A 17,052-nucleotide genomic window follows, 5' to 3' on the forward strand; every position below is an offset into this window, starting at 1 on the left:
TGTTTGTTGTTGGCTAGGCCAATTACATGAATTAAGTTTTAAGAAAAGAAAATATATACATCGTAAGAGTTTGTTATTTTGTTGCTCCATTATTGATTATCTATATTTAATCATTATTAACTTTTAAATATAATATTACAAATGAATAATGTATTAAATATGTATAAATTTTTACACCAATAATATATATATATATATTATACATTTAATTTTTAGGCTTTTAATCATAGGAGTTGTTGGATGGTAAGACATTTGGACATATCATTAAATTGATTATTTTATTAATTAATATTTCTATTAATAGCAATAAAAAATATTACTGTAAAGTATCTTAATCATCAAAACTTTTTAAAAAGTGTTTTATATTACAAACTAAAGAGAGTAATAAATATTAGAATCAGCATCACTTTCTGCACATAAAACTATTTATGTTTTCTCTCTTTCATTTTGAAACATAAGAGAGAGACAGAGATAGAGAGAGACGGAGGTTTGACTTTTCCATTCTCTTCCCTTTCAAACAATCAGCTCCGACACATCGTACTTCAGGTTACAACATCATACCACTCACTCTCTTTATTTTCTCCGAATTTCAATTTTTCTTATGTCTTTGTCTCCGTTCTTTCAGTCCCGATTAATTCAAATCCCTATATTCTCGCATAAAAATTATATATATTTTTCAACTATCAATTTGTATATTCTACTTTTTTGTGTGTTATTTTTTTTCTTTTGCCCTTCAAGCATATTTAAAGGATTGAATCATAGGCCATAGCTGAGGCCTGAGAGCCATTTTATATTATTTAATAAATAGGTATCAATTTCGATAATGACTATTAGCACACGAACTATTTGAATTGCAATTTTCTATTTTTCTCTCAAATAAATGTGGATTAGAAAAAAGAATTTCATCAATTAAGACTTGACTTGAATATAACAAATATACCAGGGTAATTTAGAAAATTGTGATTCAGAGTATTTAGCAAGGAGTGTGAATAGGCAATTGGAGTTCTTCTCACCACTAATTGATCTAATTTTTCACAATAGTAAAGTTTCAATCCCACTTTTTTTTTTTGATCAGCAATGGAAGTTTCAATCTCACTATCACTCATGTAATAGAGACTGGTTTTGAGTTTAAGTGTTCATTGTTGACTTTTAGGAAGTCTCTACAAGGACCATCATGAGTGTAGACCTAAAGAAAACTGCCTCTAATGGCAATGAGAATTTGTCAATATCACAAGAACAGCAGGCACAGGTACGTTTTACCATGGTGTATACTTAAAGATAAATATACTCTCACCTTGTTTTGAGACTTAGTATTTGAAAATATTAAATTGCAATGTTTTAAGCAAAGGGGCATTAGAGCCATAATAATTTGTTTCCTTCCAGATCAATGAGGTGCGAAGGTTGATAGGGCCATTGTCTGGTAAGGCGTCTACTTATTGTTCTGATGCATCCATTGCAAGGTATTTAAGGGCACGAAATTGGAATGTCAAGAAGGCAGCTAAAATGTTGAAACAGTCCCTAAAATGGAGAGCAGAATACAAACCAGAGGAGATTCGCTGGGTGAGTGACTGCTTGTCTTAACTTTTTCTTATGACTTTTGAGACAGAATGCATAGCTGAGATGTATCCAGTGTCTTTGTTGCTATTAAAAAAGTGTGAATCAGTGCACGAGGCTCTTACTTAGTGTGGTTTGGGAATGTAGATGTACGCAGTCTTACACTGCAAGCGGAGAGACTGTTTCCGGTTACCCACGTAGTGTTCGTGAAAAGAAGAGATGGTTGGCATCTCCCCTGACAGAGACGGGAACAGCCTTCGGGCTTTCCTGTTACACACTTGTTGCTATTGCTGAGTGTAATTTAAGATCTTTTTATGTAACTAGGTTAAGGTGGTTGAGCTGAGTATTTGTTGTGTCTTTTCCTTTGTCTACACCTATCTCTTAAGTGAAATTGAGGGTACTAGGGTAGGCTGGAGCAAACATCAAGAGTTCTCCATGGTATCCACTAGCCCTGTTTTGTATATTCCCCATCCCATTTTAATTGTCACGTTAACATTTTAAGTTTTTTCATATTGTTTGTCACCTTAAGAAATCAAGGTGTTGTAACTACTTTCGTCTCCCTTTTGTCCTTATTGCATTAAATAATGTGTGTTAAAAATGATTGTGTGTTGTTAGGGATGGTTTAGTACAAATACAATATTTTACATAGGTAATCAACACATTCAATAATTACCTTAGTTTGTGCGCGTTAGGCTGAAGTGAAAATGAAAGTGGGATAGAGGGAGTATTTTATTGATCTTAAGAGCTAAGATTGATTAACTGAATTTTGTTGAGACAGATATTTCCTTATTAACTGATTCCCCCAGATGGTTTGATGCACATTTTTTGTTGATATAGGAAGAGGTTGCTCTTGAAGCAGAGACAGGGAAGATCTATAGATCAAATTATACTGACAAGCACGGGAGAACAGTCCTTGTAATGAGACCTAGCCGCCAGGTATCTTCTGTAAATCACTTCTAACCTCTCTAGCATGTCTATTTATTAAGGTTTACTTTGAATAAATGACAATGGAAGAATGAGAGTGAGGAGTGCATTTTGATATACACTGTCCTACCACCTTTTTTGCTTTCATTTCTACCATTTTTTTGACTCCAAGAAAGCTCTGTTTTAGTCACCTGCTTTGACACTGATGTCTGGTTTAATAGATTATACAAAATCTTGTTTATTATTGATCTTATAGAGTAATGTACCATGTTTGTAGTTTGACTTGACTTCTTTATTTGGAGTGCAGAACTCGAAGTCAACGAAAGGACAGATTAAGTATTTGGTATACTGTATGGAGAATGCTGTTTTAAATCTTCCAACACAACAAGAAAAGATGGTGTGGCTGATTGACTTCCAGGGTTTTAATTTGTCACATATATCAGTCAAGGTAACACGTGAGACTGCCCATGTATTACAAGACCATTATCCTGAACGGCTGGGTCTGGCAATACTGTACAATCCCCCTAAGTTCTTCGAACCATTCTTCACGGTAATTAAACGAAAGCGTTCCGTCTCACACTTCATGCCTTCAATATCTTCTGTTTATCTCATATATTGTTCATCTGCATTGACATTATAAAGTATAGAATGCAGCCACAAGTTGATGATTTGATGCTAAATATTTTTTATTGTATCTCAGAATGAAACCTAGAGTGAATTTTATGCATAAAGAACTTTCATTGTTTCATATGTTTTTGAGCCACTTAGGATGAGAATGATTGCACTTGGTCCAGAACTGAAGCCATAAGATAATGAGGGAGATAATAAAAAAGAAAGGTTACAGCTACATTGTTAGTACAATATATTTATTTCAGTAATTATTTCAAATAATGGTAATTTGGTGGGATAATTGGAATGAAACCCATTACCCTGGTTGGATTGGATCAGGCTCAACCCAAGAGATAAAACCTGATCTAATTAGCTTATGCTGGATTGGATCATGGGGTTGGATTGGCTTATCCAACCTTTGCTCACTCCTATGTGATGGACTGGATCCAAGCTTTCATCTTTCTTCATTTGATTGTTATATTTTCCAAACCTGTAATGAGGCAGTAAGCACATTTGCAATGTACCCGGTTCACTTCATCTTTGCATCTGTTATAAAAAAATGTGTATATTATCTTTAGAGAATAAAATATTCCTCATACTAGGAGATAACTTATCTCATCCAGCCAGTAAAAGTATGACATGTGTTCTATTTTGCTTAGTTTTAGAAATATTTTTATTGAAAATGATTAAATTGGACCCATGTCATAGTTTTAGTGGTTGGAGGAGATAAATTATCTCTTTATACCAGAAGATACTTTATTATCTTATCTTTATAGATAATATTTTTTGCAACACTGATTATATAAAATTGCACTCATGCCACTCCATTTGTCATATTTTGATATACTTTGGAGTTTGGACTATTCAGTGCAACTTACACCCCCTGTCCTTGGGTAGTCGGGTCCTGGATTTGCCACTGGCGGCCTTTTGTTTTAGCTGCTAAAATTTAGTTAGTTAACCCTATATCATTTTTATGACAAAAATGTATTGTTGCAGATGGTGAAGCCACTGTTAGAGCCTAAGACTTTTAATAAAGTCAAGTTCGCTTACTCTGATGATCAAAACACCAAGAAGATCATGGAGGATTTGTTTGATATGGACCTTCTTGAATCTGCATTCGGTGGGAATGATGACACAGGTTTTGATATAAGTAAATATGCTGAGAGAATGAAAGAGGATGACAAGAAGAGTTCCTCTTACTGGACAGGAGAAAACTCTCCATCACCAGTCTCAAACATTGTTTCTTCTTTAGATTCGATTACCTTAGATGCTGACTCTGAGTCTGACAATGAGAAAGTAAACTCTTCCCCTGATCCTGAGATGGAGAAAGAGATCATCAACCCCAACAAGCACATTGTGGTTAATCATGTTGCTAGTAATGCTAGTGCAGATACGCATTAGAATGAGAGATTACATAACTCTGCCTTTTTTTGAGGAGAGCTCAGGCAAGTGTTTGTGACATTATTCTAGTTTGAATTTTATAATCAAGATACTTTTTCAGAACTTGATGTTGGATTTATGGTGGCAAATAATTTTCACTTGTTTGTGGATGGAAGCTTGTGTACCCTTGAATACATTGTACAGGCATGTAATGCTTGCTTGTGCTTCTTGAGTACTTTGCTTTCTTGTGTTGACATTATACTTGCTCCCTCATGGAGATTGCTTAGTTATTATTTAATCATTTATATGAAGATGGTCCAGGGAAAAGATTGAATGATTTTGAAAAATATAACTTACCAAACTAAACAGAAAAAGAAAACGAGAGGGAAAGAAGCCATAGATGCTTGAAGCTTAAGGTAACACAGGAAGGAAATTAACATTTATTGCACAAATTATTAATGACCTTCAAAACAATTACTAGTATTGGATTTTGAAATCTAATTCAAACATTTATTGTTTGCTAAAGAAAAGCATTCACTCATGTTATATAGTTTGTACATAAGTACTATTAATATAAAATGTGCTAGCATCGAATGATTGGCTCAAGTGCTATATGATAAGTAAAAATTTGGAATAAATCATTTTTTATAAGTGTGATCTATACAAAATATATCAAAAAGTGTGCCAAAAAATATCACAAAATTGGATGATATAATTATTCAACTTGGTGATGCCAGTTGTGGTGAATGAGTCTGTTGTCCTTAACGCGAGCAATCCAACGAGTTTAGTAAGCATTTATTCACGAACTGCATCCATACTAGCAATATTATTTGGCATCATGTTTTCACATGGTTAGGTGCTGATTCCATGCATTTTTTCCTGGATTTTCGCATGTGCATGTGGATCAATGTTTTGGTTGGCTCTTACATGTTCTAATTTTTTAGACGGTCTTCTTTTCGGACAATGATCTACTATCTTAAATAGTATCTCAAATCATATCCTAAACCAATGAAAACATATAATGTTAATTAATAATTAAATTTTTATTATTTTTCTGTTTTTGTTTTAACATTATTGATATATGACATGGTTCAGGACACTATTTGGACAACATTAACCTCTTCCCTTCTTTTAAGGATTTGGGTTTGCTAGACGAAGTTATCTTGAGAGTGATATTTATGAAAGGGGAATTTCAGGTTTCTTTCCCAAAAAGATGCTTACACAGACTTGCTGGTTGTTCATGTATTTTTATGTCTGTGGTTTGAGTAATCATAGTACTCTTTTTCTAATAGAGAGACAGAATTTTAATTAGAAATTTTCCACGTTTAAATACTAAAAAACATTAACACATTTTTTGGAGGCCCTCCTCAAACCTGGCCTTGGATATGGATGTCCAAATAGTTAACTCTAATACTACTTATTGTAACATTTCACATTTCTCACCAACTTGTTTGGAGCCTGACATCATAAAACAACACACATCATTTAGTATCTATGTTCATGAATAGAGATCAAATCATCCATGAATTATTTTGATAACTCTCCCTACATTATTTTGAATACTTCTCTTTCTAGCACCACCTAATTGTTAATTTTTGTGTGAAAAAACGTTGATAGTTAAGTTAATTTGTTAGAAATCAACTTCTCAAAGCATTCTATTTTCTTACACTAATATTAATAAAAAAAGAGAGAAGTTTGTCCAAAGCAGGGGATAATCTGAGCATTGAAGGAAGCGTTTAGAGGATTGATCACACCTAATTGCTGATATTTAGACTACTAAACCAACCCATTCAATGTTGCTTGTGCCATTAGAGCTCACAATACACACAATTCCTCCATTGTTGTTGGTGTGTTAACATTAGCTGTTATTGATAGTTGAGAAGTCATTCTAAATGTAAACAATAATCAAAACTAGCTCTTATAAGGACCCATATGTTGAGACTTATATTTATCATTATTGGAAATGAAGAATTGAGAAATAATTTATATTGTGTTTATTACAAATTGTAAAAAAAAAAACATTCCTTGACATAAAATGTTCCCATGTAAAATTATGCAGGCATGTTACAAAAAATATGTTTGGTTAGCGTTTATGATTCTTAAAATATTTTTGACATTTCTCGACATAACTTCCACATTGGTTTATGATGTATATTTCTAAGAATATATAGTACATTTATTTAAAAACTCCTACTATATAATCATTGTTATTAAAGTATTAAGATTATAATGCAATTAATAAAATAAATATTGAAATCTTAATAATTTCTCTATAATAAATAATTATATAATAATTGAAATTTTAATAAAAATTAAGATTATGAGTTAAAAGCGATATATAGTAGAGAAATTACAAAACTAAAATATAAAAGGCAAACAGATAGAAAATGTGGAACAACTTAAAAAACGAGTACTTTGAACAACTATTTAAAGCAAGTGAAGGGAATAACCTAAAAGTGGTAGAGTACTTTGGACCGTCTAGTTAGTGACATATGTTATTTAAAAATATTTAATGATATAGATTTTAAATAGTTTTTTTAATATTATCAAATTATTTTGGATCTCATATTTTAGTATTGGACTATCCAGTATTGGAAAGGATCCCAACCTTTTTAAGTGTGAAGTGCCGATTATTAATTTCTTTTTATAAAGAAATAATCTTCTTTGGGTGTGGGTGATTGCCTTTCCAACAAATGTCGATCTCAAATATTGAAATCTTGATAGTTTTGGTCATCGTGAGATAACATTTCATCACTAAACCAATATCTTTTTGTTGTCATTGATTTTACTAGGAATGAAAACTCACTTCAACAGTTAAATACTAGACATAGTTGTCATTCTTAGGAATATGAATCCCATGAATCATGAATGGAATAAACAAACCTCCATAAGAAATGATTTTTTTTATTGTAATAAAGAAAGTAGTGCAACATTGTTAAATCAATTTTAACATTGAGAAATTCCAAACAATCTGCATAATTTATAGATAAATCACAAATTTGTCTATTAAAAATTACAGTGACCAATACAGAAAAGTTGGTAGCGAAAATGTGTCATAGTACTCTCTCTTATCAGTCAGACAAAATGTGTATAAATAAGGACAAAGGTAATCTGAACATTTTCCATATAAATGTGTAGCATACTCAATTCAAACCCAGCATTTGGAGCATTTTTTACAAAAGATTAAAGACAAAATGATGACGAGGTATATCAACAGCAAAATATGGCTTCTTAACTTGGTTATCTTGTTTTCTCAGCTTTTTTTGTCTCATGGGAGACAAAATCTCAAGTTTCGATTGAAAGCTGTTAATCTTGGTGGTTGGTTGGTTACTGAAGGTTCAATCACACCTTCTCTCTTCGATGGTATTCCAAATAAGAACTTTTTGGTTAGCACCACTACTTAATGCATATATAAATAATTGCATCACAATTTATCAGATGTTATTATTATAGGCTTTGTAGTTATCTTCTTACTCTCTCAAATTTTGTTAGGATGGAACTTCTATACAGTTAAAATCTGTGACAACAGGGAAATATCTGAGTGCAGATTCTAGAGGTGGAGGAGGAACAATCCTAGTCGCAAATCGTTCAAATGCTTCGAATTGGGAAACATTTAGAGTAATTGAACTATGTCTAGTATTCATTAATTAATTAGAACTCAACTGCATTTAAAAAATGATGTTTGATGCTATACATTTTTTGATGATTTTGCGTGTAATGTTGTGCAGTTGTGGAGGTTAAACGAGAACTCTTTCAGGTTTAGGGTGTACGACAAAAAGTTTGTGGGGCTAGATGGGATTAACGTTGTTGCTGTTTCCAATATTTCCACTCATTCTGAGACGTTTCATTTTGTTAAGGAAAGTGACAACTCTAGCCGTATTAGAATCAAAACATCCAAAGGATACTTCTTGCAGGTAATCCTCTACAATACATATATACATATATATAACACTTATAACAAGTATTAATTTTCTCATTCTTATCCCTGTTATGCAATGGTTAGTGGATGATGTTTCATGGTATGAATTTGCAGACAAAGAATGAGGAGCTGGTAACTGCTGATATTTCAGAGGTTAACGGATGGAGAAATAACGACCCAACCATTTTTGTATTGAACATCTCTTCAACGTTGCAAGGCGAATTCCAACTAACAAATGGTTATGGCCCAAAAAAGGCTCCTCTAGTTATGAAGGTCAACATAATATCAAACAAAACCAACAAATTTCTCTTATTTGCACACTTATGATATTCAGTAATAACTCATATCTATATAAGGGAGATCTCCTAAATCAATCAAAATGCAATATTTAATTAGAAAAAAGTTATAAAAAATAAATCAATATTATATATTATTTTATGGAATACTTTTGAACAAGGATATGAAGATACTCTCATTTTGGGACAGATAATCCCCTTTCCATATATATTTACCTAAAAAAACTTCACAGTTACTATCTGATTTAATTTTATTCAAATTATTATGATCACGTCTTCAATTAATCTGTCCCGTCTAGCACATTGGAATGTAAATGATTGAGGGTGTGTATTTTCTCAGAAACATTGGAGCACTTTTATTGTTGAACAAGACTTCAAGTTCATAGCAAGTAATGGATTAAATGCTGTTAGAATTCCCGTAGGGTGGTGGATAGTAAGTGATCTAACTCCACCACTGCCTTATGTTGGTGGTTCCTTGAACGCACTAGACAATGCCTTTTTGTGGGCAAAGTAAGTACATGCATATACTACACATACCCTTTTTTCTGATTGTTGTTTTTTAAGTGATTCTTATGAAAATTAAGAATATTTTTATTTTATTATTCAGTATCATATTATTAAATAAGAATGAGAAATAAGAACAAGGAGAGAGAAAGAAAACTGTACATGTTTGATCAAAGATAACGTAGGCTGTGAGATCCGAATAAGAATAAAAATAAATGATTTTTGGCATTGTGAGTAAAAAATAGATATTCTTATTCTATGAGATATTGCAATAAATTACAAAATAATATGTGAAATCAAAATAATTATGAAAATGTTGGTGTATTTAATATTAATATTGGGGTTAACCATATGCTATCAGGAAATATGGATTGAAAGTCATCCTTGATCTTCATGCTGGACCCGGTTCTCAAAATGGCTTTCCTTCCACCTCCACAAGAGATGGTTATCAAGAATGGGGAAAAACAGATACAAACATCCAACAAACAATAGATGTTATAGATTTCCTAATTGCAAGGTTTATAGTTTTATAGCACACTTTTATATTAATTACACCTCATTGACATGCTTTAGTTATTATAGCAATAATATACAATATATATAAATAATCAATGTCATATTGCTATACATCGTAGGTATGCAAATATCACAAGCTTATATGCATTTGGTCTCTTAAACGAGCCTCGTGCACCAGGTGTGACATTAGAGACCTTGAAAAAGTACTATAATGCTGCTTATAAAGTAGTTAGAAAACACTCTCCTATGGTTTATGTAGTGTTCTCAAATAGGTTGGACACATCAAATCCCAGAGAACTGTTACCAATTGCCAATGGTCTTTCTCGATGTGTGATTGATGTTCACTATTACAACCTCTTTGGATCTATATTTCAAAACATGACTAGTGTCAAGGAGAACATTGATTATATTCGCATCAACCGTTCATCACAGTTGAATTCTATTACAACCACAAATGGCCCTCTTACCTTTGTAGGTGAGTCTTCAAATTATCATGATCCTCTCTCTCTCTTATTTGCTATCCATGATAATTGATTATGTATTTTTGTTTACATTCATATACACAAAAGTTCTTAATATCACATCAAATTAAGCCTTTTCCTAGTTCCCACTAAATGGGTTTAGCATAATAGTTTAGAGAGATTATTTAGGAATTACATGATTTTAATTTAGTTCTTGACAATTTTTTATTCAATTTTACCCCGCAGTTTCTAAATAATTTAAATGTCACCACTCTTTTAGCTCCAAGTTACTAGAGGCTAGCTAGCACAAAGGAACAAATATGTATATATAAGAAAATAAAAACAAAGTGAAAATATAACTTCTACTATTAAGATTTAGAGAAAATAAATTTGTTGTCTCAAATCATGTCTTATACATTGTTTCGTACTAATGAAAATATATCATATCAATTAAAAATTTTAAATATTTATTATTATTGTTATTTTTACTTCATTATGAAATATCATATGAGGCAAAATTTGTAACACCAGATTTTTATTCAGATTGAGATGCCATTGCCACTGAAATTAGAGGAAGAATATGTCATGAATTAAATTGACATATCGTCTATATTTTAAATACCAAAATAAAGCTTTTGACTTGTTGCCTAATTTTATTTTAGGCTTCACATCATTCAAAATTTTAAAGTTTGAAAGTTTTGGACATTAATTTGAATTGTAGGTGAATGGGCTGATGAGTGGAATGCTAAGGGGGCTACAAAAGAGGAGTACAAAGCATTTGCCAAGATCCAATTGAAAGTTTATGGGAGAGCAACGTTAGGGTGGTCTTACTGGACTTTCAGGAGCGTCAGGAACCATTTTAGTCTCGAGTGGATGATAAAGAATGGTTATATCAAGCTTTAGAAAACTTTACTCTTTGGAACTGTCCATTGATTAAAAATAATTTACCTTGTGCAGTCCTTTGATTATATTATGCTAAGCTCTGAATATTTTAGAGATGGATTGAGGGAGGGGCAAGTAAACTCACATTTCTCTATTTCCTTTTCGGAAATGTTGAGTTGTATAAGTGTAAAGAATATTTAATAAAAACAAAACAAAATAAAATACTTATTAGAATGTAATAATTAACATAAAGAGTGGTCACACACCATGTTCCTAGTTCCTACCTAGTAGGATTAGATAGATGGTGGTATTCTTACCACTTACGAGCAAATAAAATGTTTCCACTTGCATGTCTTAGTGGAAGGCAGTAGCCGATAACAAAGCGTTTATTGTGTGCATGAATTTAACACCACAACTGAGATTCATGAAGAGTGGACATGGTAGAATACTAGAATCCATGGATGCGGGTACATGAAGTGACCCTAGAATAACCTTTATGGAGACACAAGTTTTGTAAATGACGATGAGAGTAGGAAACATCGTTATTATCAGATTCTCACTCTTCCGATACCCTCTTAACATCTTGTACCATTTAATCACTAATGTTTGAAAATATTTTTTTTTGATAAAATTGTAATATTTTGTACTAAATTTTTTCCTTTTCCATTTTTTAAATAATAATGCAAATATTTAAAAAAAAATGAAAAACTAGTTTCAGTATCAAAGTAATGTATTAATGTTTATAAATAAAAAACTAACATGACATTTCTATCTTTCTACATATAAAATATTGTAACATCTATATACTTGTATAGATATTGATATATAACAATATTTGCACTATATGGATATAATTGAGAATTGTTTATAACTTTTATATATATATATATATATATATATTATATTTCTAGTAAATAGGGTAATTATATAATATATCTTCTATAAAATCAATTCACAAATTCTCATAATCATTATAAATTGACATGTGTCACAACCATGTTATTTTTTGTAATATAAAAGGATTTATCTCATTTTTCATAAAGTAGCACAAATGATGTTTTATTAATCAAACTAGTTGAGCTTAAGTTAAACATTGAGCTCGTTAATAAACGAGTTGAATTTGAATGAAGTATATATAATTCAACTTGTTAGATTAATGAACCAATTCGGTTATATATATATTTGACTAAGTGGGAAAAACTTACTGCACATCATAACCATCAATTATTGATAATCTAATAGTTTAATTTAAATCATTGGATTTTTCAAGAATGAATGACTAGGATGTGGAGTTCGTTTTTTTTACTTACTATAATCTCCTCATATATATATATATATATTTTGAGAACTTTTAAAGTTATACACATTAAATATGTAATCTTGTATATAAAAAGTCATATATAATTAATATTTTATATATACATATTTCAAAAAATATTTTATAATTATTATATATACTTTTTATATTATCACATCAATATCAATATTAATATTATAAATATTAAAATTAAAAATATCGTACAAATCAATTTAAAAGTCTTATTTCTAGTTCATAAAGTTTAATTATATCAATCTTAAGTTAAAAATGGTTTACTTCTAATCTTAACACGTGTCAATCCTTAATAAGTCTGGCTTAAATAATGCTCTACTTGTAGCTGATTAAAAAATGGAAACAATTTTCTTAATTACAAAGTTATGATGAGTTTTTTGTACATCATTCCCATGTGACTATAACGTAAGAGTACATATTTTTCCTCCATCTTTCTAAAAAATGCCCACTATGGTGAATCTCCGTAATTCTCAAGTGATATATATCACTTGACTTCACTCATAATTGTGTAGAAAGTGACAAGTCTCCCTTTCGCCTTCATATGAGTTGGCTGTATGTTTGGGTTCTAAAACTTTCAAACAGTTGGACCACTAATTAAAGGGCACAGGGTCCTAATTCTCTCAACTTGTTGCATTTTTCTGTACCTCTCCAATCATTTTCACTGGTCACCGTCCAGATTAATTGATCATCACTATATCTAAGTTAGGTTTTATTATTTTGTTTCATTTAATTAAACAGTTAAATTATACAATTAATTGATTACAAGAAGGAGAAAAATTGTGCACATCTAGTTTACCAATGCTCAATTTTACACTAAACAAGAATATGGGCTTTGTATTTCGTAATAAATAATTAGAATATAGGAGGGATTTAGATCTTAAATATTAATTGATGTAAAGTTTGACTTAAGTAGATTCTACTAGAAAAAGTGGTGAGGAAATGCTTTTGTCCATTATGTAATGAAGGAATGTAGTATACTATACTGCACACCCAAAACGCTTAAAGTGAAAATGGTGGTGCGTGGACCAGCCAAAATTATTGGTGCCACTTATGAAGGGGTACTACAGAACTCGAATAAAACAACACACGAGGCCAGCACAGTTCAGCAATCCCACCTTGCTGTCTGTCTTCCAAGCACCACATATTATTCTATTACAATTCAGTTTATGCTGCCAATAAAACATTTGTCTAGTGTAAAATTCGTTAAATTTTTAGATTAACTAAAAGTTATAAATTTGATTTATGTGAAAAATATTTGTTGGAATAAGAACCATACATGTTAAAATAGATCAGTTCATTAGTTATCAGGGGAGAGAAATACTTGGTATTATAAAAAAAATTAAGTTTACATTCTAGCTTAGCTTGTGCCTCATGAATTGCTTAACTTCCCCACTATCTGGGGGTCGTATCCGATGCCCCATTTTGCACTTCTAAAACATTTAAAATTACCAATTTCATATCTTTTAATATTTTATTTTTTTCATGTTATTTCAATTTTTAGATGTTTTAAAATTTTGACTTTAATACATTAAATAAATTAATTTTAATCAAATTTTATTCAAAATTCCATTATAATCTTCAACATTAATTAAAAAAATGTAATAAAGTAGTACAACACGAATAATGAATGATGAATAATTAAATGAATGGAAAAAGGAAGAGCTGACGTGAGTATATTTTCTGGTTAGTGATGATTGATGAACATCTCTCACACAAAAAATCAACGGTCCAGCTTCACTCCTCGGTTTCAGGCTCTTAGTTTTATCTCCCCCACTCCCCTTTTCAGTTTCACCTTCACTCCTTTTTTCTCATCCCTTAATCTCTTTCTCCCCCCTTACCAAATGCTTCCTTCATAGCCAAAACCAACTCAAATTATTACCACCAAAACCAGCAATAGCAGCAGAAGTTGAACCCAACAGAAGAAAGATTAGAAAAGATGCTGCTAGGGAAAAGACCTCGCAATCCAATGAAGAGAACAACAAGCATGTCGGAGATAACCTTAGATCTTAACAAATCCACTGATGTTGCACCCAGACACACACCATGTGTTGGAGTTATTGGTGGGTTCAATCACTTCAATGGGTTGTTAGATCAGAGCAACAGGGTGATGATGGCCACAGATTCACCTAGAATCCAAAGAAGGCATTCAGCAAATTGCGTTCAGGAGACCTCAGATTTCTTGCGTGCTTGTTCTCTCTGTAAACGTCCTTTTGGACCTGGTCATGACATCTACATGTACAGGTACCTAGATCACTTCAATAATTCTCCTTTCTTTCGCCACCACTTATTTACTAGATTCTACAGTTGATAGATAATTGATTAATTTTTGGCTTATCTTTCTGGTTTTATTCGAAAGAAAGTTACTCGCTATTGGTTACAATTTTCTGCATTAAAAAACAAACCTTTACCTGTTGTTACAATTTCACATTTCGATATATACTAGTATTTGCCTTAATAATATGGTCGATGCGGTTTTCCAGTTTTTGTCATCACATATCTTTATACCATAGTCAAACTAAGTTAATGATTCATGTTTTAAATTATGTTTATAGTTAGATTCTGCTTGTGAAAAACGCGGCCATGAGGGTCGTGGTCAGAGCTAAAACCATAATATTATGGTTACAATTGCTTTTAGAAAATGTAATTTAAAACAGATAGAAGAGTTATGAAATTTGCAGTGGTGTCTATGGTTGGTTTTTGGTTGAAATGATTATTTTTGTTGGCAGAGGTGATAGTGCTTTCTGTAGCCTGGAGTGTAGGCAACAGCAGATGAAGCGGGATGATAGAAAAGGAGAAAAGTATTTTGTGGCATCAAAGAAACAAGTTGTGCCTCCTTCTCCATCCCGTTCTCAGGTTGCTACAAAGGGCGAAACTGTCACTGCTTTGTAGTTATAATCAAACCCCAACAACACTGAAGGATAAACTGAAACAACTATCTAGCTACTTTTCATAATCATGTCCATTTCACCTTTGTTAAATTATGTTTAATGCCTCACTCTCTTTCTCTCGGATCCTTTTGCTTCTTTTTTTTCTTGTTTTCAGTAGCGCCTTTTTCGAGTGTGGGAGTTTGGTGGCATTCTTTGCAAACATAGGGATCTGGGCAAGTATTTGGAAAAAAAAGTATTATTTCCATGGGATTTTGAACCAATTGATAAAATGGAAAAAAAATAGAAAAATCTTAGTAATTACCATGCCTCATGTTTGTTTGTGTTTGTGTTTGTGTTCCCCCTCCTAATAACTGAGAAATGCATTTATACCTTCTTGCACATTAGTATTATTTGCCAGTGGTATTGATTGATTGGAAGCCTTTATGGCTTCAAATTCTCTAACCTATTTTCAACTCCCCCACGAAAAAGGAAAAGGATGTTAAAAATAAAATAAATCTAATAGTAAGTTGTACTTCATATCCTGAATTTTTATATTCAAACGCCTCCTGTTTTTTTAGTAATAATTCTTGGTCAATAATGAATGCACATGTTCAATCATCAAATATGAATGATGCTTAATTATTCTATGTATTCTGAAATTGTGATTGGTTGAAAAAAATTTATTTAAATTAAAATTTAATTATTAAGTATTTTTTTTTTGTTAATTATAATAACTTATGACACATAAATAACACAAATTATGAGACAGAATATGTCACCCAATAATTTATCTATATCTATCTATATCTTCTATATATTAATGTAATGGGCTAGCAAAATTACTAAAATAGAATTTCGATTGACACTTGGTATTTAAAGGGGTATATTTGCAATATCATATTTTATTTGTTTAAAAAATTGTAAAACATAATTATGAAATGAGAGAACTAAACTTTTCAATCACTTAACATTTGTTGTTTATAAAGGACATTTAAGTTAGTGTAACTTTTCTCTCTCCATCAAGTTGTATTTATTGTAAGAAATTTTTAAATCTTCCTAAACCTTTTTATTACCATATTTTATAGAATAATAAGAATTTATAGAATAAGCTTATTGAAAAGGAATTTACATAAAGACATAGCCTCTTTTTACCATATTTTACTGCTTAAAATAACATTTATTTTATGAGTGTAACATATATGTACTATTAGTATAAAGATTTATATACAATTCATATATCATTCATCGTTCATTTGTATTATTTTTTGAAAAATGAAATAATGATAAAAAGTGAATGATAAACAATGAATTAACAATATATAAAACTCTTACACTTTCACTTCTTTCATTTTTTCTCATATTTTATACTAACATTCGATTTTTTATCAAAATTATAGTTAAATCAGTTAATATGTATATGTTGACTTTAAATTTTGTAATGATAGTTCAAGAATACAAAAATGAGAAAAAATTAAGAATAGTTACTCCAAATTTGTATTTTTGGTATAATAAACATTTTGATTTTCTATAAAATATTTTTATTTTTAGCTTATTAAGAGTTTAGGTTAAAAAAATCCTCCATTTTTAATACTATCGTATCTTTACACGCATATATAAAGATGACACCAATAAAAACAACACCAAAAGGCAAACTGATGTTAGAATAAAGTTCATTCAAATTATTTTAATAAAAAAAGTTTATCGGTAATGAATGTTTTATTTGTTTAAAAATATTATAAAACGAAATTATGTTTAGTATTTTACTGAAAAGTATATATAACTTTACTTATGTCTTTGGTAATGATGGAGA

The 17,052-nt window shown here is 30.9% G+C and overlaps 3 protein-coding genes across 4 annotated transcripts; all 3 read left to right on the forward strand.

The window, feature by feature from the left end:
• Positions 422 to 4,753, forward strand: LOC109361076 (random slug protein 5-like). 2 transcript variants are annotated; one of them, XM_019606389.1, is made up of 6 exons: positions 422 to 546; positions 1,154 to 1,249; positions 1,384 to 1,560; positions 2,392 to 2,490; positions 2,786 to 3,028; positions 4,084 to 4,753. In XM_019606389.1, exons 2-6 carry the CDS (start codon positions 1,175 to 1,177, stop codon positions 4,486 to 4,488), a joined length of 999 nt encoding a protein of 332 aa, XP_019461934.1. In that variant the 5' UTR covers positions 422 to 546; positions 1,154 to 1,174; the 3' UTR covers positions 4,489 to 4,753. The 2 variants fall into 2 exon arrangements, with proteins under 2 accessions (XP_019461934.1, XP_019461935.1); XM_019606390.1 differs by having other exon boundaries at positions 427 to 546; positions 1,134 to 1,249.
• LOC109360109 (probable glucan 1,3-beta-glucosidase A) lies at positions 7,616 to 11,527 on the forward strand. Its single transcript, XM_019604841.1, has 8 exons — positions 7,616 to 7,853; positions 7,960 to 8,085; positions 8,196 to 8,381; positions 8,501 to 8,659; positions 9,023 to 9,192; positions 9,548 to 9,703; positions 9,822 to 10,177; positions 10,885 to 11,527. The coding sequence occupies exons 1-8, from the start codon at positions 7,662 to 7,664 to the stop codon at positions 11,064 to 11,066; spliced, it is 1,527 nt and encodes a 508-aa protein (XP_019460386.1). The 5' UTR covers positions 7,616 to 7,661; the 3' UTR covers positions 11,067 to 11,527.
• LOC109361117 lies at positions 14,117 to 15,689 on the forward strand. Its single transcript, XM_019606437.1, has 2 exons — positions 14,117 to 14,616; positions 15,102 to 15,689. Exons 1-2 carry the CDS (start codon positions 14,312 to 14,314, stop codon positions 15,262 to 15,264), a joined length of 468 nt encoding a protein of 155 aa, XP_019461982.1. The 5' UTR covers positions 14,117 to 14,311; the 3' UTR covers positions 15,265 to 15,689.

Source organism: Lupinus angustifolius, chromosome LG11 (genome assembly GCF_001865875.1).
Source record: "Lupinus angustifolius cultivar Tanjil chromosome LG11, LupAngTanjil_v1.0, whole genome shotgun sequence".
Taxonomy (NCBI): Eukaryota; Viridiplantae; Streptophyta; class Magnoliopsida; order Fabales; family Fabaceae; genus Lupinus; species Lupinus angustifolius.